At 47.0% G+C, this 20,528-nt stretch overlaps 1 protein-coding gene across 9 annotated transcripts in view; it reads left to right on the forward strand.

Annotated features, from left to right (window-relative positions):
- Window positions 1-20,528, forward strand: part of NIN (ninein) — a 105,635-nt gene that overhangs the window by 46,402 nt on the left and 38,705 nt on the right. For all 9 annotated transcript variants that reach the window (XM_073350184.1, XM_073350185.1, XM_073350189.1 and 6 more), the window contains 8 exons: window positions 6,362-6,401; window positions 8,933-9,123; window positions 10,798-10,944; window positions 12,180-12,347; window positions 13,961-14,097; window positions 16,914-17,054; window positions 17,774-17,948; window positions 20,171-20,281. In XM_073350184.1, coding sequence (XP_073206285.1) covers window positions 6,362-6,401; window positions 8,933-9,123; window positions 10,798-10,944; window positions 12,180-12,347; window positions 13,961-14,097; window positions 16,914-17,054; window positions 17,774-17,948; window positions 20,171-20,281 — 1,110 coding nt within the window. The remainder of the gene's footprint in view (window positions 1-6,361; window positions 6,402-8,932; window positions 9,124-10,797; window positions 10,945-12,179; window positions 12,348-13,960; window positions 14,098-16,913; window positions 17,055-17,773; window positions 17,949-20,170; window positions 20,282-20,528) is intronic.

Below are 20,528 nucleotides of genomic sequence, written 5' to 3' on the forward strand. Positions count from 1 at the left end.
TTAAGAGTGAATAGCCCAAGCACAATGTGTTCCACAAGGATCTGACAAAGTGGGGCAGTGGCTTAATTGGGATGTTTCTTTGAACCAGCCTCTGGGCCAATTAAAAGGGTTCATCTTGTATGTCTGAAGCTGACCACTTTCTCCTTTACTCTGTCCTCTCTTCCTGCTTATACTATGGAGGGTGAGGGGGGTGGTTAATTTGTTTGCGGAATCTCAGTCATTACTCTGCTTAACGTGCAGACTAATTGGGAGATGGGGAAGGAGCGCCTTGGCCACGCCGCAGCCATGCAAGCACTTAGACGTGGGCTTTAAAAACTTGTTACAATCATAGCTATTAACCTACTGCCCTCTGACACGCTTCAGAGCAGCAAAGCAGAGTTGCAGATATTTACCTCCTGCAGCTGTCGATGCTGGGGGTCAGCCAATAGTCCCCACATTCAAAAAGAGCCATGAGCTCTTTGTGGTTTTTTTGTGCTTTGAATTATAATCGATGATTTGCCCGACAGCACGTTGGTTAGAACGGACTCCATTCAGCAGCGAGGAACGAAGAGTTGACAGGTACATCTGTACTTAAGGCATTGTGTAGCGTACAGACACTGCATGCCCAGATAGCGCGGGGATAAAGAGCAGTGTAGACAGAGAGACCTGGCTTCAGCAGGTAGAATAGAGAAGAGAGCCTCATACATGGCTCACCCAAGCCATGCCTCCTGTGTCTACACTGCAATGTAGCATCCCGCTGATGGAGCCTTTCACTGCGGCCTGTAGCTACATGTAGCTGATTTGACCTCAGTGACTCAGGCATTTGTAATTTCCAGGCTGGCTTGCTGCAGTTCCCGGTAGCTAGCCCAGGGCCCTGAGGCTGCACTGCTTACCAGGGACACATCACCCTGGTACACTGCTTCCCCTTCCCCAGCAGAGTCCAGCTCAAGGTCGCTGCATTGACATCCAAATCCCTGTATAGTGCTTGCCCTAGCTACCTGATCGCCTGTCCTTTCCTTCCATGATGGCTGCCTCCCAGGCCTGCATGGTTCCACTGGCAAAAGCTGTTGACAAGCAGGGGAAGACTTGTATCTTAAGGGGATGGAGCTTTCCAAGGAGCTGGACCAAGCCCATGGAACTTGCTGCCAAATAAATGACCCCCATGCTCACTGTGCTCAGAACCAAGGGCAAAACCCACTTCCTCTTCAACGGAGCTTCCCTGCAATTACTTCCCCAAACACGCCAGGCGCTGCACCCTTTACACTTGTCAGTAACCGTAAGCTTGACCCTGCCAACAGGGCTTGAAGAGCGATTTTTGTGTTTACTACTGGTGGAAATTATTTAGATACCGTGGTGATGGACAACCCGTATAACACTCTAGCTAGAAGTCTTTCTGGCAATCCTCTACTACTAAGATGGCCAAAACCCAAACTTTTTGCCTCCTTCCTTATTGTGCTGTGGAGGGATGGTTATGTCCTAGCCATATGCCTTATTCCTGAATTTGCATGCTTATCAGATAAGGAACAGCTTAATCAGGGGAAAAGCCCGAGGACTATGAACATATACTTTCATTTGCTTTTGATTGAAAAGGCTGTAATTGAAACTGGAAAATCTTCCATCCCTGGCTACTGTCACTTGCCAAGAGGCCCACAAAGTTGGGCAGAGAAATCGTGTCGGTGACTTTTTTCAAAATCTGGTATCCTGAAGTCTTCAAAGTACAAATCTGATAATCCAAAGCATGTTTATCTTTTTAAAACAGGAGCTGTGAGTGGCTATTGTTCGGACTCCCTATTGGCTCTTAGTGGTGGTGCTTTGTAATTGAAAGCAGCTGTATATTGTGTTGCAGTTTAGAGGCTTGCTCAGTTTTGGGGATCTTTGTTCCGGCTGTTTGCATCAATGAGTCGACCCTTCAGCAAACACATGCCATCCCCCCCATCCCTCCCTCCCCCCTAGAAAAGAATCTTATGTTAACATTGGTGCTAGGGATCGCTTGAACATGTGCAGGATAGAATAGGCGCAGTGTGAGCCCCTGATCATCATTTTAATTAGCAATATATTCGGACCGAGAACAAAGGTCTGTCTCACTGAAGCAGATGGTAGGGTGGGAGAGGTTGCTAAGTTATTATGGAGAGAGGCCGCAGCGAGCAAATGTAACGGGCTGCAGATGCTTACATGGGTTCTGAGCTAGAAGCTAGTGATCATTGAAAACCTGAGCCATCTGCTCTTCAGCCCAGCAAAGCATGTGTCTGTCAAAATAATACATTCCTAAAATCTCTGCCTTCTGCACAGGGGCTCAGTAATGTGTGTGACCCACATCCAGCTGTAGAACAATCCCGCCCACTACAACAATGCCTTGCGTGACATTGAGCTGCACGGTCCACAGCACTGATGGCAGTCTCCCTTTGTCTTCCTGAAATAGGCTGGCTGCCTTCTGTGGCAGCCATTTTGGGTGTTGCTTGACCTCTGACCTCCCGTACCGCTGCCTCACAATGAAGCTGTTGTCAAGCATTCAGTCTGGTAACGAGTCCGGGTGCGGAGAGGGTCCTGCCAGCTGATGCTGCAGTGGCCAAGTACAATAGAGCCCCTGATGCTGGGCGGCAGAGGAGCGCGCCTGCAGATGAAGTGAATTACCGCAGCAGTCAGGCTAACGGGGCCGTTCGGCCTTCAGCGTCTGCAACAATTGATTATCAGCATAGAGCAGGGATGACAGGTGTTTAGCTCACTATTCAGCCTCTCTGCACTGTCTGGATTTATGAAATTACCTGATGCTTCTCCAATGAGTGCTTGGAAGTTTCAGTGGCTTCAGTTCAGCTCTTATTTTTTAAATTATTATGCTACTTATATGGGGGGAGGGGAGGGAGGGGGCGGAGATAGCTCAGTGGTTTGAGCATTGGCTTGCTAAACCCAGGGTTGTAAATTCAGTCCTTGAGGGGGCCATTTAGGGATCTGGGGCAAAAACTGGGGATTGGTCCTGCTTTGAGCAGGGAGTTAGACTAGATGACCTCCTGAGGTCCCTTCCAACCCTGATATTCTATGATTCTATGTAAACCCTACTCAACCGGGCTCAGAGAGACTTCTCCTCACCCTTTCCTGCTTTAAAATCCAGATTGCTTTAACCAATCACACCTCCCACCAAAAGGGAATTCAGGGAGGATGCTGAGAAACACGCTTGAAGGCTGCGTCTATCTCTGGAGCCTTAGAGGCTATTCTTTGGCCGTATGTTGTCGACTACAGGAGTATCGTCTGTTTTCCACTTCCACAGACACAAGTTGTGGCCATTTGTTCCCCCGACTCCTGTTTTCTGTATATTTTTCTTTCCTGAGAGGTCATTGGAGGTAAACTAGGAATCCAGCCAACCTAATTCTTTAATGCCATTGCTGAGTGGAGCTGGCGGAGTAGTATTCATTGAGGCTAAGCGGCACGCGTTCAGGCCATTCATTCCATGTTTGAATGCGTTCCTAGTCTCTGTTGGTATATTTGCCAGAACTATACATTTCAGGCTATGGGTTGTTTGCAAACTGTTCAGTTTTTTGTGCTGGTGCGATTGTCACGTGGTGGGCGTGCGTGCGTGTTGGTGTGCGTGTTCGGCGGTGGGCAAGAGGTGCTGGGGGGAGGGAGCGGAGCGGGGCCAGGGAGACCAAGGGAGGGGGCAGGAAGAGGCGGGGGCGAGGGTGGGGCTTTGGGGGAAAGGGCAGTGTGGGGCGAGGCCTCGAGGCGGAGCGGGGGTCGAGCACCCACCCGGACAGAAGAAAGTTGGCACCTGTGCGAGCAGCTCTTGTTCGCTTACATCCATGATGTCCCATTGAGGCTGTAGAAGGCGTTGGACTCTTCACGCACGTTGGAGGATATTCTGGTGGTTCATTCTCCAGACCCGTTTTTATTTTCCGTGGGGGTCCTTGCTAGGGAAGCATGAATTGCCCCCACCCCAGACTGCTCTGCTGCTGGTTTTCACTCCTGTACCATTAACGCAGAAAGGCAGTGGTGGAAATGCAAATTGTGTGCTGTTCAGAGCTGGTATCATGTGGTTGACCAGGTGATGAAACAGAAGCAAGAAGCCATGCTAAAAAAGTACAGTGACCTAATCCAGTTTCCATGGTAACGTTGTAGATTAATGGCTTTTAGCTGTAATCTGAATGAGACGTATTAAACTTTTATATTGTGATTTAGAGCTTTTGTGTCCTGGGTGACTTTGAATCTAAATCCATCAGTCACATGCGTATGCTTTTGTGTGCTTCTTTTTAACTGTGGAAAAGTAACCTCTGCTAATACTGCCGTTAGAATGAAAGCTAATATTGCCGGACTTCATGTGTGCTGAGTACATGAGCGATGAAATGCCCCATCCGCTGATTAGGGGCAGCAATATCTAGGGATGGCTGTGCAGTGCTTGGTAAATCCTTTAACTAATGTATGTGAAATATAGAACTGTGGAAGTAACCTGGCACAGATAGTTGGGTGCTGACTGCCACGTGCTAGGGAATCGTAACAGGACGGCTGCCTGTTGGTGGAGGACAAGCAAACCGCCCAGTGCTCAGACTGCCTCACCAGCACTTGTTCCCTTTCTGAAGGAGAGGGCAATGACACGAGTTCCTAATTTTGTTCCCGCCACCCCCACGTTGCACTGTGCTAACCCAAAATCACCCTAGCTCTGGGAAGGGCGTTCTGTAGGGAGCTGGCTGCTGCCATAGGGATGGTGGAGAGTACATCGGTGACTTGCTTTGTCTTTCAGCATCTCCAGTAAATATTCTAGTTAGGTAAGGAGGAGCTTGTTGTGTTCATTTCCTGTCCTACAGCAGCCATTTGATGGTTTCCTTTCCAAACGGGGGACAGGTTTGGTGAGTACAGGCTGACCTGTCCCACCCGTGTCACAGTGGACAAGTTAAAGAACAGTTTAAGCCTCTTTGTTCACCTTAAGTCGCATGTTCTGTGAGCAGATGTCCTGATCATACGTGTATGAGGGGCTTTACTGTAGCTCAGCTACTTGCTGGCGATCCACAGCCCCAGGTGCATGGGATATTTGGCTAGGATTACAGCAATGTGCTCTACAAGAGGCTATCCATTCGGACTGTCGGAAGCTAAAGCTAGTGTGTTGTACCTATTTGCCACGTGGACCTATGTACAGTCCATGGTCTGCAAATGCGTTTTTTCTAGATTTCACCTCACGTCCGTGCTCTGCTCTCTCCCCGAACTGTCTCTAACCTGTCACAGCTGGAAGCAATGCCTAGAGTAGGATTTAAAGGTGTGCTTGCACTTCTGAAAGGCTGTTGTGAACAAACCCACGCTGCCTTAATTCAATCAATTTAGCGCATCTTCAAGCCTGGGGGAGCCAGGATTTTAGCTTGGTTCAGATGGGGCGGTATACAAGGGTGCAGAGCAGCTTTCTTGCTGCTTATCTTGACACTGAAAATCTGCTGCGTGTGCTGTGTGGACTTGTTGCGGCAGGAAAGCGGGTTCCGGACCTGGCACCTGGCGGTGTGCAAGATGCAGCTATTCCAGGTACCTGCTGTTGATGAGATCATAGTGTGTAGTTTGCTAGAGCTAGTCATTCTTGTCCACCCTGGGTTGTCATATAGCCAGAGCAGAAGAGAGATGGCTGGTGCTGTTCCAGAATTGGAAAGATGGTCCAAAACCTGGAAGTCTAGGCACATACCCTTCCTTAAATCTTCCCCTTCACATTCACATGCTCCCATCACAAAGACAGATGGACTGGTTTGCTTAACGGAGCCCCTCTAAAAATCTTTCTTTCCTTCCTCCTAACTGAGCTGGTTTAACCAGACTCTGCTCTAGCCGGTTATCTTCAAATCTGATTTTTGCAATAACTACACTTCTAGGAGTACTTGTGGCACCTTAGAGACTAACCAATTTATTTGAGCATGAGCTTTCGTGAGCTACAGCTCACTTCATCAGATGTTTACCGTGGAAACTGCAGCAGACTTTATATACACACAGATTTCATGATTTCTGTGTGTATATAAAGTCTGCTGCAGTTTCCACGGTAAACATCTGATGAAGTGAGCTGTAGCTCACGAAAGCTCATGCTCAAATAAATTGGTTAGTCTCTAAGGTGCCACAAGTACTCCTTTTCTTTTTGCGAATACAGACTAACACGGCTGTTCCTCTGAAACCTACACTTCTAGGAAGTGTGATTTTTATTTTGAAATGCTCCTGGCAAACCCTCACCGAAATACCTTGGAATAGAGACACTACTATCAGAGCACGGCACCAGACAGGCTGGGATCGACAGCTTGGCCCCGGGGGCTGTGGAGATGAAAGTATCTCGGCATTGTTGGAATTTTGTAGCTCCTCTGATGATGATCATAGAGTTCCTTTTATACCTGTGCTGCCTTTGAATAATAATAACCTGTGGAACCTATTATTTTCTTAGCACTGGAAGACTCAGGACAGTGAGGAATATGAAGCAGAAGGTAAGAACAAGCAGAAGCACCTGCTTTTAGTCTTGTAAAGTTAAGCAGGGGAAGGGAGGGAAAAAGGAAAATTAAACAATGGCCATTTCTTGGTAAGAATTTCTGATTCAGACCTAATCTAGTTGTAAGGCGAGCTCTCAGCATCTTCCCCTGGGGACTGTTCAGGGGCCTCTGACATGGGGCAATGCTCAGCGGGGCAGAGCCCAGGAACCGCTGCAAATGTCTGAGGCTAAAAACCACATGGACCAAGGAAGTTTCCTGGCTCACTCTCGCTGGGGATGCAAGATCCCTGTGTGCTGGAACCTGTCCCTCTGAAAGGTTGAAAATATTGGTTTTGCGCTTCTGGGAAGCTGGTGCTTGTTCCTAGGGCCTGTGCAGAAGTGCTCCGTTCAGGTTGCTGGAGAGGGGGCTTTAGATGCTCTTGCAGTGGAGCATGGCTGATGAGTCTCTGCTTGCGTAACGGTGACCAGCTCGCACAAACGGCAGGTAGACTGCAGGGCTTCAGTTTTCTGTCGTGGCATATTGAAATGGAAACCTGCCCCAAGGCTGGGATGAGACAAAAAGCAGGGCCTGGGAGAGGTGGCTGCCTGAGCCCCACCCTGGAGGCCAGTGGCCCTAGATCACCTTCAATCCTGCTCCCTCTCCTGAAGGGTTCTCAGCTTCCTGCATCCCAGTCCCCCCCCGGGGGGGGGCACATTTCCTCTTACTTGCTACCTTCACCCATTCTCATTCTTCTGTCCCAAGCAGACCTCTCCCCAGTTCTAATTCATCTCCCTCTTCTCCTGCTTTGTCTTTCCTACCCCATTCCCTTGTTTCTCCTCCTGCCCCCTTAGCAGGTCCCCGTGTCTTGTGATGGCAGGCTCCTCAGGGTTCCCATGCTGTGAGTTCTGGGGGAGGAGCTGTGTACCAACACACATCAAGCCTCTTGCTGCGTAACTAGGTTCATTGGGCTCCCGCAGTGCAGACCCACCACCATAGATGCTGCTCGAACAGGCCCCTCTCCTGGCTTTTCCCCAGCAGTGGGAATGCTGAGATAGCGTTCGATGGAGTTGCACTCCGTGGCCACTAGATGTCAGCATGAGCCACAGAATTAAATGATTTCCTTCTGCCTTGGCTAGAGTTTAAATTGTTCCCTTAAGGTTTTGTTGTGTGTGTCTTATCACTTGTACAGCAGTGGCCCAAACGCTCCAACCAAAACCTAGGGAGTAATCATCCCAGTCCAAAGAGTAGGAGGAGATGCGGAAGTTCAATGAGCAGGGTCATGCAGGAGGTCAGTGGCAGGCCCAGGGATGAAACTGGTCTCCTGACACCCACTGCAGTACTCTGCCCACTAGAGCACGCTGCCTTCACGGACTATGGCGCACCACTTGAGAGCAGTGATCACAGGAGGCTGGTCAGCCACAGAAAGACCCTGAAGACTCTGCTTTGATTTGAGAGATGGCTAAATGTTTCCCACTTACTTTGGAAATACCAGTTTCTTCCCTCACAGCCCCCAGAGTGTGTGTGTGTGTGTGATGTGTAAAAGGGAGAGTTCAGGCTGGTGTGGGGAGTTGCAACAAAGTCTTCTAAACCTTTCAAGTAACCCTTTAAACATTAACATTTTCAGCTGTATAGTATTGCACTGAATTTATTTGCTTGGAGGAAGGGATTCAAGTGGAGGTTGCTGGTGACAGAAAATTGTTTAAACGTATCTTGATCAAAACATTTGCTTAATGGGCTATTCAGATGGTTTTGGGATAGGGGGGTTCTGAACGTCTTACCGTAGGAGCATGGCCAGGGCAGTAGGACACCCTAACGATAACCAGGTCTGGCCCTAGTAGCCGACACACAACTATTGAGGGAAGAACTCTGACAGAGATTACACAACTCTGCAAAAGCTCCAGCTTGTGTGGAATGCAGCTGACCGCTTCCTCCTCCGTCTAGGGTGTAGTGAGCACGTCCAGCCTACGCTCTTGTCCCTCCACTGGCCCCCAGTCTGCATTCACTGCCAGCTGAAGGCCTTGATCCCAGTCTCCAAAGCTCCTCGTGGTTCAGGTCCCAGTTGAGTTACAGACTACAGGGCATTTGAGCATCAAGGGAGTTGCCTTCCCGTTGGATAGTGCAGATCCCAAAGCCCATGATGGAGCATGTGAGTTAGACACACTGCAAGATCTTCCCTTTGATGGAGTCCCTCCTTTAACTGACGGACACAGCAACCCAATCTCTTCCCCCACCCCCCACACACGGTTAAAATCCCTGCCCCAAGTGGAGCCCCCGCAGCCAGAGATGGAGCACAGCAGAAGATCCCATGAAGTTCACTAAGAATTTTGCCAAGCAAGGAGGAGGTGCCCAGATGCTGTGGTGATGGGCACCATTACAAGCCCCTAAGGTAGCTAACTTGCTAGTGCTGGCAAACAGCCAGTTGTAGGTGTTGGGTGACATAACTACGCTGGCACCTAGTCCTAGAAAATCCTCCAGAGTTTCTTGCAATGGTGTTTTGAATTTTTTTATCCCTCCTTTTAATAATGTCAAACTCACTGCCCTTGTTTCAGGCCAGTTGAGATTTTGGAATCCGGATGACTTGAATGCTTCACAGACTGCATCGTCTCCTCCCCAGGACTGGATAGAAGAGAAGCTGCAGGAGGTTTGTGAGAATCTAGGGATCACCAGAGACGGCCACTTGAACAGGAAAAAGCTGATCTCCGTTTGTGAGCAGTATGGGCTGCATACTGTGGATGGCGAGGTAACCATCTCTGGGGCTCTCCTTTCAGAGGAAAGCTGGGGTGGCACAAAGTGCTGTAAAGGCTTTTCCGTAAGAAATGACTCCTCACTTTCACCAAGAAAATGACTTGCTTTTCTCTGAGAAATGCCTAAGATACATATAATTGCACATCTTAAAGAGACAAGGGGTCATTTGGAAAACAGGATCCGAACCCAGTTGATAGCTTCCTAATGAGCTTAACGGTTTTGAGTCAACTAATGACTGATCCTGTCTTTATAAAAAGGTAGTAACAGCCCTTAATTAATGATAGTTTCTCCAGTAAAATGGGGTCTAAACTGATTACAAACCAGAAAGTAAACTACTGACACCCTGGATACAGACCTGCAGTGTAGTCAAGGGTTAATGGAGTTTATCCACTTCTCGGTTGGGGAATACGGAGTTAACTCACTTCTGATCACTTTGTGTATAGCAGAGAGTGCCAAAAATGCTTTTTAATGGCACTTCTGGTTTTCACCCCGATGTCATCCCAGCCTAAACCCAATTCAAAATAAGGGAATCCCTGCACCCCCTTAGTGCCCACCATGTCACTGCCCAGTCTGGAGGATCAAAAAGGTTAGTTTGCCCACTTTTTTTTTTTTTTTAACCACTACACCACTGCATGGTATTAAACTTCCTAATCAGGAACTAGAGTGCTTGCCAAGAAGTCAACAGTACCTTGCTTTGAGCTCCATTTGCAAATGCCCTGGGGCAATATTTGTGACTCAACAGGATTTCAAAACTAAATTTGACACGAATTTTATTGTGTACTGGGACACTCATGTCAGTTTAGGATTCACAGGCTTGTAAAAAGTAGCTTTTCTACACCCCCAAATAACAACTTAAATGGGTTTTTTTTCAGGAAGCTTGTATTTTAATGGGATAATATTGATTTGCAGTGTTTGCAACACAAACATTGCAGCATCCTGCTACCACTGGGGAGCCAGGAATTGAAAGGGACAAAAAACTGATGAGATTCTTTCATAGTCAAAAGTGCAAAAAGTCAATGAACTGTACATTTTAAACACTTTCCATATTAAAAATTAAGGTGTTTTTAAAACCAGGTTGCCTTATGGTAGTAAACTGTACTTATTTTAACCTTGCACTATCCCTTCGTTCAGTTGCTACTCTGCAAGCTGGTGTTCTTTCAGCACGTGATTTGCTCTGAAACCCTCATGCCAGAAGGCTTTGGGAGCATAGAATCATAGAATCTCAGGGTTGGAAGAGACCTCAGGAGGTCATCTAGTCCAACCCCCTGCTCAAAGCAGGACCAACCCCGAGTAATGGAGCAAATGTTTTCTAGAAGATATACTACCCCTCAAGACAGTGAAATTCTTTAAACTGTGTTTTGAGAGGGGAGAACAGCTTAAAATGTAGCAGGGGAAAAATACACTGGTACACAGGCTTCAGTGTATTTGGTATTTCTGTGACTCACTGTACACAATACAATAATTGCCATCTTATGTATTATTATTATTATTATTCTGGTAAACTGAGTAATTCTTTTGGTTTGCTCCTTAAATGACATCTCTACAAAAGACTTAAACTGGTAGAATTTTGTTTGTTTTATGCCGAGCTGTAAAACTGTGTCTCATGTTGATACATCTGAGATGTTTGCCATGTGTACAAAAGACGTTGACAGTATTTTACCGCTTTCAGGTGCTTGAAGATGTGTTCCATAATCTTGAACAAGATGGCACAATGAGCATAGAGGACTTTTTCTATGGCTTATTTAAAAATGGAAAATCTCTTACGCCATCAGCTTCTACCCCATACAGACAACTCAAACGGCACCTCTCCATGCAGGTGAGAAGCACTGGGACAGTATTTCTCTGGAAAATGGCTTCATTTGACTAGAATGCGTGACATTTTTTAATAGCAGCTAGTCCTGGATGGTTGGGAGACTAGATAAAGTAATATTAAGAGAAGCTTTCAGGTAGATATTGCTGCCTGATTCTGCTGATAGGCCTTCTTGATCTCTAACCTGATTCCCTGACGCCACATTAGACTAGGAGCCTGATCCAGAGTCCTTTAAAGTCCACCAGAGCCCTTCTGTAAAGTTCAATGGCAATTGACTCATGGTCCACATGCTTTTATTTCTCCATGGAGGCACCTGATTGCTGCTGAATTTATTTGCTTGGAGGAAAGTGGAGGTTGCTGGTGACAGAAAATTGTTTGAACGTATCTTGATCTAAACATTTGCCCCAGGCGTTACCAGAATATATTGCATTGGTGTAAGAACTGTGGACCATAGCAGTCACTGTTTCAAGTGTTCTGTTACATGTTCCATGTTATCTCTGCAGAAAAGAGAGCACATTATTTTGGGAAAAGGCTTTCCCTAGGCATTGGTTATCTGACTCCAGAAAGTCAGCAGTAATGTCACAAGCCAAGCCGGGGTGGGTTAAAATGACTGCTGCATCTGGGTTTGCTTATGCCCATCATGAATACAAAGGCTATCTTTGTGTACCCTGTAAAGAGGAGTAAACTGTTTTGGTGTGGGGGAATCAGGATAAGCCACTGCCCGGTCCCCTCTTATGGAAGCACCCCCGTGCTCCTGATACCACAGTGTAAAGTGGAAAAGAAATTTGTCCTCCCACAGTGATCGGGTGAAAACCTGCACCGCCAGGCAAACTGTTCCACTGAAACTTTACGTGGTCAGGGTGGGGGCAGCAAAGGTAAACGTGTGGATGGATTCCTGAGGCACCCCTTCTAGGGAAAATAACAAAACATTCAAAACCAATTGCCCATAGTTGTGTAATTACAACAGGGTAAAACTCTTATCAGCCTGAGAACCTGTCTTGCTACAGTAGAAGTTTCCCTCCTTTGTTTTACATTAGAAACTTAACAGCAAGGGCCTGGTTAGACTGGAATTTCACTGAGTTAAATGGAATTACTCCTGAGCCACCTCAATGCAGTTCAGAGAAGACTCAAGTCCTTACAGCAATTCAGTTTATAAACCTTCCTCCTTTGGCAGCAGGAGGCAAATGTCCAGTATTGCCCTTAGCTGGCCTTTGCAGACCCCCATCTCTCCTCTCTTCTAGTCTTTTGATGAAAGTGGGAGACGCACCACTGCCCTGTCCGCAATGACTAGCACGATTGGGTTCAGAGTCTTCTCCAGCCTCGACGACGGGATGGGCTATGCCTCTGTGGAGCGAGTACTTGACACGTGGCATGAAGAGGGAATTGAAAACGGCCATGAAATCCTCACGGTAATTGGGTAGATCCCCCAGCCACCTGATTTTGATTTTGGATGCTGCTGCTTCTGGATCTGTACTTTTAACATAAAATGATGCAGTGCTGGGAACAGCAGGGATGTTGATATCCATGCTAACTTCCTAAGGCTTAGAGAAATGAGAAGTGACAACTCCCACGGAGTGAATATGTGTTTTAAGATAGCACAAAGGGCAGCATTCCATCCTTCCTGAAGTAGACCACCTATATTTACAGGGGGCGGTGTAATTATTTAGATGTCTAAATACCAGACTGCACTAGCAAACCAAATACTCCAGCATCGGAATGCTCTAAAAATTGTTGCACGTACAAAATGGAAAGCAGAATTTGACAGCCTGGCTCATGTTAGGTGTTTCATATCCAGAGGATAAAAATGTTCATATCCATTGCAAAACAGAGGTCCTCACCCTGCAGCAAACTGCTTCCCAGACGACGTTTTCAAAAGCTGTGAACAAGCTAAAGGAGAATTTCCTGTATTTTGTCCTTGACTCTTGATTCTATGACACTGGGGATACACTGTAAGAATTTTCTCCTATCTGTCCGTCAACGCTACACTGAGTTTGAGCATTACTGGCTGCTATAAACACTTGCACCAAAACTGTGCTAGCCGTCCTAGGTAAGAAAATTTTTTACCTAGGGAGGTGGTAGAATCTCCTTCCTTAGAGGTTTTTAAGGTCAGGCTTGACAAAGCCCTGGCTGGGATGATTTAACTGGGAATTGGTCCTGCTTTGAGCAGGGGGTTGGACTAGATGACCTTCTGGGGTCCCTTCCAACCCTGATATTCTATGATTCTATGATTCTATGAAATGCAGTTTGGACTCAAGCAAGTCCTAGTCTAAAAATTCACAGCCATTTTCTTTTTAGCCAGACGGGCATTTGAGAAACATAGCTCCTTAACTTCTCTTTCATTTGCTGCTTGATTACTTTATTTTTTAGCTTTTTTCCTATCTGGTTTTATTAGCATTAACGTGATTTCTGTCTTCTTTACATACTGTATATTTTATAATTTTAAGTATGGTAAAACACTTTGTTTTAACGTAAGTATAACTCGAGGCCAATCAAATGATTGTTAGGTTAGGCTTCCACCATTGTCATTACTAGCAATGGGCTTTGTGACCTAACTAAGGTGAGGTTTTTACTATAAAATACAAAAGTTAATTGAAGCTAAGGGGTCATGCACAAATTAACCTACCTCTCTAGTTGTCTTTATTGCAAGACTTTTTCTTATATCTGGGAAGATTATTTTCAATCCTCCATCTTGTCTCGTTTAAATTAAAAACAAATGCAATTTTGCTGAGACCCACAGTAAACAAACATGCATCTGCCACTTCTGTCGTGCGTGCACTTGATTTACTGTGTCTAATAGGAAATTGTGCCTCTCTCCTTCCCCTTTGCCAGAGCATGGATTTAATTTTGGGAGGGAGTTGAGGCTAAATTTCTGTATCCCTGCAGAGATGCCATTCAGAACGGATTCACCACCAAGCGCAGGCCACTTCTAGGCCTCCCCAGCTTTCTATTGTCACCTTCATTTTAAGCTCCTACAGGAGAAGGGAAGGTTGCCCTGTTGTGCTGACTTGTTGCTGTTTTACAGGCCTTGGATTTTAGCCTGGATGGAAAGGTCAACCTGACAGAGCTGACTCTGGCGTTAGAAAATGAGCTCCTGATAACCAAGAATGGAACCCATCAGGCTGCCTTGGCCAGCTTCAAAATGGAGATCAGACATTTACTGTAAGTTGGCAGGGTTTCAGTCTCCATCAGATCTCCCTTGTGTCCTAGTTACGTGGCCAGGCAGGAGTTTAGATACTGTTTGCTTACTCCACAATTCAGAGAACATCTCCCTAAAACGGTGTGAAACCTTGTATTTCTTGTGAAGCACCTGAGGGTTTTTTGTCAGCACCTCAGAACTTCTCAATAGCCTGAGTACTGCGAGTCTGGGAAGTGACAAACCTCAGTGGAAGCAAAGGCCCTCAGAAAAGCACCCTCAGACTTCCGAAAAACCAAAACCACACAAGGATTTTCTTGAGCGTCTCTCTTGCTTGTTCCTAAAGGGCTGGAAACAGTAATAGCCAAGGTACGTCAATAGATATGGCCCTTGTGCTGAGGAGGGTGAGATTTGATGCCTGCTGCCTTGAATGCTGATGATGACTAGTTATGGTTCTCTAGTGTTATGTAGGGTTTGTCATGCAGTGCAAGCACACGGGATGTACAAAACTGACACTTTCTCAGGGCTCTCAGAACCATGAGACACTTTGTTACCCTTCTGCCTCAGCGAAAAAGAGATTTGCTCATGCTGAACTGGGTGCAGCTCCCTGTCACTCCAGTCTGTTAGCTGCCTCCGACAAACGTCTCTGAATTCTGCCAGCCTGTCCTTTGCCAGACGGGTAACACTTGGTGCACTCCAAGTCCTGAGCCCCTGGAAGATTGTTTCCCTGGAGTCAGGGGGGCTGGAACAATTTGTATAGTGGGAGTGCTGTGAGCCATTGAAACAAACTGTAAGCCATGTTTATAATAGAAAGCCAGGAGGTGCTGCAGCCCCCTTAGTTCCAGCACCTACGCCTGGAGTATCCAGTCCTGTTACTGGACACTCAAAGAAACTTACCAAGTTCATTATCTCCAGAGAGGCAGGGTACACCCCAGCTTGTTTGATTCAGCTAAGAATTCACACTTTGCTTAATATTACAGCGCTGAGGTCTACTTTTGATAAAAGAAAAACAAATTTATTAACAAACATGGATTTTTTTTAAGTGATACTGAGTAAGGATAGTGGAAACAGGACTGGTTACAAATAAAACAGAAGTAGAATACGCTTCTAAGAGTCTAGACATAACTTTAGCAGACTACAATCCTCTGGTCTGGTCTACACTGGGGGGGTGGGGAATCGACCTAAGATACGCAACTTCAGCTACGAGAATAGCGTAGCTGAAGTAGACGTATCTTAGGTAGACTTACCTCACGTCCTCACGGCGCAGGGTCAACTGCCACCGCTCCCCCGTCGACTCCGCTTCCGCCTCTCACCGCAGCGGAGTACAGGAGTCGACAGCAGAGCGATCGGGGATCGATTTATCGCGTCTACACTAGACGCGATAAATCGATCCCTGATAGATCGATCACGTAGACTACCCTTTGTCTCAAACAGTTTTTTTCTCAGAGTCCTTTGCAGAGCTTGCTGATTTTCAGTCAAATCAGGAGCCAGATTTTTCACGAATCACTCCCTTCCGCCAGGAGTGTTCCTCGTGAAATGCATCAGAAAAATCTCTTTTTGCTTCTGCTTCTGTTCTCCCAAACGCAAGACAACCCGCTTTGGCTCTTGTTTCTGGTGCCTTCCCAGGCTGATTTCACATCCCCCAGTCAATCTGGCTTTTCCTGTTGACTTACGTGCAAATGTATCTCCCCTTGTGTTGTGCTTAATTTACCTCAAAGGCCTGAGCAGACAGGTCACTCAACATTTCTTTGTCAGGGAAAAACTTGTTTATCATCCCTGCCTGGTTACCTAGTTTAAACATTTTTAGCACATAGACACAACTCCTTGCATAAAGAAAAGGAGTACTTGGGCACCTTAGAGACTAACCAATTTATCTGAGCATAAGCTTTCGTGAGCTACAGCTTGCTCAAATAAATTGGTTAGCCTCTAAGGTGCCACAAGTACTCCTTTTCTTTTTGCGAATACAGACTAACACGGCTGTTACTCTGAAACTCCTTGCATGACACCCATACATACATCTCTCAATGCTTGTGATGACCAGCATTCTACGAGCTTTTATTTGGTACTTTACCCAACATTCTTTATGGATAAATACCATGACAGCAATGTGGTAGGTATAGTGAGTTTGTCAGGCCTGATGAGAGCTGCAGTTGCATGATAGTCATCCCTTTGCCAGTGCTTGGAGGGTCCCATCTCCTTTCACTACATTGCCATTCGGGTTTGTGCTGGAAGAGATTTTGAATAAAAGACCCCAAGGACAGAACTGTCTCCAGCAAAGTGCAAAGGAGTAAGCTCTCATCTGTACACTTCAACCACTCTACTTTACCTCCACTCCAGGATGAGAATTACCAGTAGAGAGATGGAACAAATTGAAAATCGAGCTCCCTTAAGGGAGCTGTCAAATGTAGCCAATCCAACAGACACCGAGTAATTAAAAACAAATCCAGTTGCCAGGTGGGTACAGCACAAGAGTGAGGTGCCAGAGGTAATCAAACCAGTGAAAACAAAAGAATGGGACAGAAGGTGGCCTGGCCCAGTGGCACAGCTCCACCAGTGCAGGAAATTAAACTACTCCAGAGCAGTTCCTAGGCTCGTCAGTCTTGGCCAGCACAAATTGAGGCAACAATGCACTTGTGCCCGAGCCGATGAAGAACTAGAACTGATGGGACAAGCCCATCGATCTTTCACAAAGAGGAAGGTGGCTATGACCTGGAGGCAGGAGGGATGTAGAGTGGGGGGAGAAAACTGGGTATTCCTCAGGCCTTGAAATGTGTGTGAGACTTTTTTGGGTGCTGGGGAGCCAGGAAAGGGCGTATAATCCAGGATTCCTCCCTTTCGGTAGGGAGCGAGTTGACCAAGTGGTGAGAGAAAAAGAGAAGCTGCGCTCAGATTTGGAAAAAGCTGAAAAACTGAAATCTCTTATGGCCTCGGAAGTTGACGACCACCATGCTACCATAGAGCGCCGGAATGAATACAACCTCAGGTATGGCAGCCCACCTGCATTTCCGCCTTCGCTACCTGAAGGGGGCCGGAGTGATCGGAGAGCACAGGTCTCTCCATTTTGTTCGGTCATTGCATGTGTATACAGTGTTGGTTGTACATAAAAATTAGATAATTGCTTTGCTGCATGTGTGTGGCTCTAAGGAAAAACTTCAGGCTGAAGTAAGTGTGTGTGTGTACACACGTTCTGAAGGGCTCAGGATCAATTTGGCTAATCTTCCTGTCTTCCACTTTCCTACCACCCATTTCTATAGTACCAAAGGTCTCCAAATTCTGTGCAACCCAGTTCCATCTGTACAATTCCCTCTTTTTTGGCATCATGGTCCTCGCACCTGGTTTTCGTGCTCTCATTTTGCTTTCCTGATTAGCTGGCAGGAAGTGTTACATTTTTGTTTTCCACAAATATAATTTGAGTTGAACTCTAACTTTAAGATTTGGATCGGTGAGATAGAAATCCAATTTAATCCTAAAAACAGAGCAGCTTATGAAGAACATAGCATGGGATGTGCCTTGTACAGTACGGCTGGTGGCTGTGTATGTTACTGATCTGTGCATCACTGCTTTCTCTCCCGTGAGTCTTTTTTTTTCTTGTGTAGGGGTTGTTGGTGTAAGACCCAGCTGCTTCTGTGTGACTGTTTCTACCCTACTTGCTTTTTAATGGTGTTTGCCCACTTTTCTTACCATCCTCTCTTGTGTTAATAGGAAGCTGGATGAGGAATACAAAGAACGCACTGCAGCTTTAAAGAATGAACTCCGGAAGGAGCGAGAGCAGATCCTGCAGCAGGCTGGCAAACAGCGATTGGAGCTGGAACAGGAGATTGAGAAGGTGAAAACGGAAGAGAACTACGTCCGTGACCGGCTCACCCTTTCCCTAAAGGTAACAAAGGGCTGGCTGAAGTTGCAGACTTTGTCACTTAGCCCTTGTTAAGAGAATCAATGACTGTGTGTATTGTACGGGCTGAAATTACCTTTAGCAGCATGATTTGTATAGGTGTATTTAAAAGGGTTCTTCTGACTTGCCTGGGTAGACTGTTGCCTAGATGTCATAAGGCTCCCAGACTCTGTAGCTGTGGTATGCAGCGTGTACATGTCTGGTCAACCCAGACACCAGATGGACAATTCTTACTCCTGAGGGAATTCTGCGCCAAAAAAATTAAAAATTGTGCACCTGAAAATAAAAATATGCCTACAATATTTTAAAATTCTGCACATTTTATTTGTCAAATAAATGTGGAGGCTCCAGCATGGCATTGGGGAGCACAGGCCACTGGCTGCACAGAGGTGGGGGATCACTGTGCAGCTCCCTCATGGGACACAGGCTCAGCAGTGAGGCTGCACCCAACCCTGATACAGCGCAAGGACCGGGCCTGCCCCAGAAACACTCCAGGGCCCTGCCCCTCTGTGCCAGGTGCACCAGGTGTGGGCAGACTCAGCAAGGCAGGATCCAAGTGTGGAGGGGCTTAGTGTGGGGGGGATCCAGATGTGGGTTGAGAGGGTTCTGTCTGGGGTAAGCTGGATGTGGGCAGCTCAGTAGCGGATCTGGGGGCTGGGGGGGGGGTCTGGATGCACAGGGGCTTGTTGGGGGGGTTCTGGGTGCAACAGTAATGGGACTCTGCAGGGGGCCCAAGTGAACGTAGTTGGGGCTCAGCAGAGGGGGCCTGGGTGTGGGAGGGATAGAGCTTGGCAGGGGGCTCTGGGTGTGGGGGGTCCAAATGCTGGGGGAGTTTGGGCTCAGTGGGGTGGGGATCCAGGTGTGGGTGGCTTGTTGGGGTGGTCCAGGTGCAGGGGGAGTGGGGCTCATGCAGGGGGGGGGTTCCTGAGTGCAGAAGTGTGAGGCTCAGTGGGAGGGTCTAGATATGAGGGCATCTGGATGCATGGGGGTTGGGCAGATGGGGGAGCAGCTCCCTGTACAGCAATCCCTCCCACTGCAGCTGAGGAGCGATGGGTGCCGGAGCTTTCTGCAGCTGGGGAGAAATCTGGGGGTGGATCTGACCCAGCCCTGGATGCAGAGGAAATCCTGTCCTCCCCAGCCCAGCTGGGACTAGCAGGGCACAGGGTAGAGCCACCAGCCAGGTCTTCCCCAGTCCCGCCCCCTCCCTCACAGTGATTTATCTCTCTGCCTGCTGCTCTGGGCACCCAAAACATACTGCTTGGGAGGGTCACATGACTGCACTTGTGGGTTCCCTTTGCTTCCCTGTCAGAAAATCATTTTTCTGCAGAGAAGCAAAGAAATCTGCGGGGGAACATAAATTATGTGCATGCACAGTGGTGCAGAATTCCCCCAGGAGTAAATTCTGCTTGATGGCTGTCTGTTTTATCATCTGGCCACCAGCTAGGAGAGGAAACATCTTACTGCTAAGGTCCTGACATATGAAAATACAGCTTTGAAACCCCCCATAAACGAATTCTCCAATTGGATCCGTATTCTCAAAACAGTCTGACTGCAGGGTTGTGTTTTTTGAGCTGAGGCCATGTGTACTTGGGCCCCAGATTCAGGTTCCTTTCCAAAATGTTTTTAGAAATAGCAAACTCGTAACTGATCTTGTTCTAGTCTGAATACAATCAGATCGGGCAACTTTTACTCTCAAACTTCATAGTTTGTTTTTTCAACTGGGCAGAAATAAACTAAGGGGAGCAGGCTCTAGGCAAACAAGCTCTGGGTGTGGGGAAGGAGGGCCTTTAAAGATATTGCTGATGTCAATCCTCTCGTCTGCCTGGAAGGTTGTCATCTCTTCCTTAGGCAGCTGTTGGCCAGATGCATGCAGGAAAGCAGGGAAAACTAGGGAGAAGAGTCTCAAGACAGGACTAGAGGTTGCTCTTTGCTTTGTACGCTGCTTGCAGGTTCCGGCCTTCCCGTGCATGACTTTGGTGTGACAAGAGGGGTCTTCCATTTTTTACCAGCAGACAAATTCACACTTCTTGTTGGCAACTGACATTTGTACCAGTATCTGTATCAGAATCCAGGCTTGGGCCTACTTCTGGGCAAGACAAATGTACCTTCTGACCTGACTCACTGTGGACTTTCCTAGGTATCAGTGTTTGGAAAGTTTTTAAAACAAACAAAAATATGCCAGAACTTTAAGATCACTTCTCCTTTAGGAAAACAGCCGTTTAGAGAGCGAGCTGTTGGAGACTGGACAGAAGCTGTTAGAGTACAAGAGCCTGACGAGCAAACTGCAAAGAAACTTGGAAAATGTCTTGGCCGAGAAGGTGAGCCTCCCTTCCTTCCGTTGTGCCTGTCTAATAGAGAGCAAATTCCTTAAGGGTGGCTGTCTGATGCTGATTTAACCGCGAGCAGAAGACCCTCACTGTGAACATGACCACAGTGGACCTTGGTTACTCTGAGAACTGTGGCTGAGTGTTACTACAGGTTATATTTTCCTAAATTATCAGTAAATGACTTGCTGTGTTGTATAGTACCCTAAAGTGGGTGAAGCATTTTTCCAAATCCCAGAGG

This window comes from Lepidochelys kempii, chromosome 6 (assembly GCF_965140265.1).
Source record: "Lepidochelys kempii isolate rLepKem1 chromosome 6, rLepKem1.hap2, whole genome shotgun sequence".
In the NCBI taxonomy this organism is placed as follows: domain Eukaryota; kingdom Metazoa; phylum Chordata; order Testudines; family Cheloniidae; genus Lepidochelys; species Lepidochelys kempii.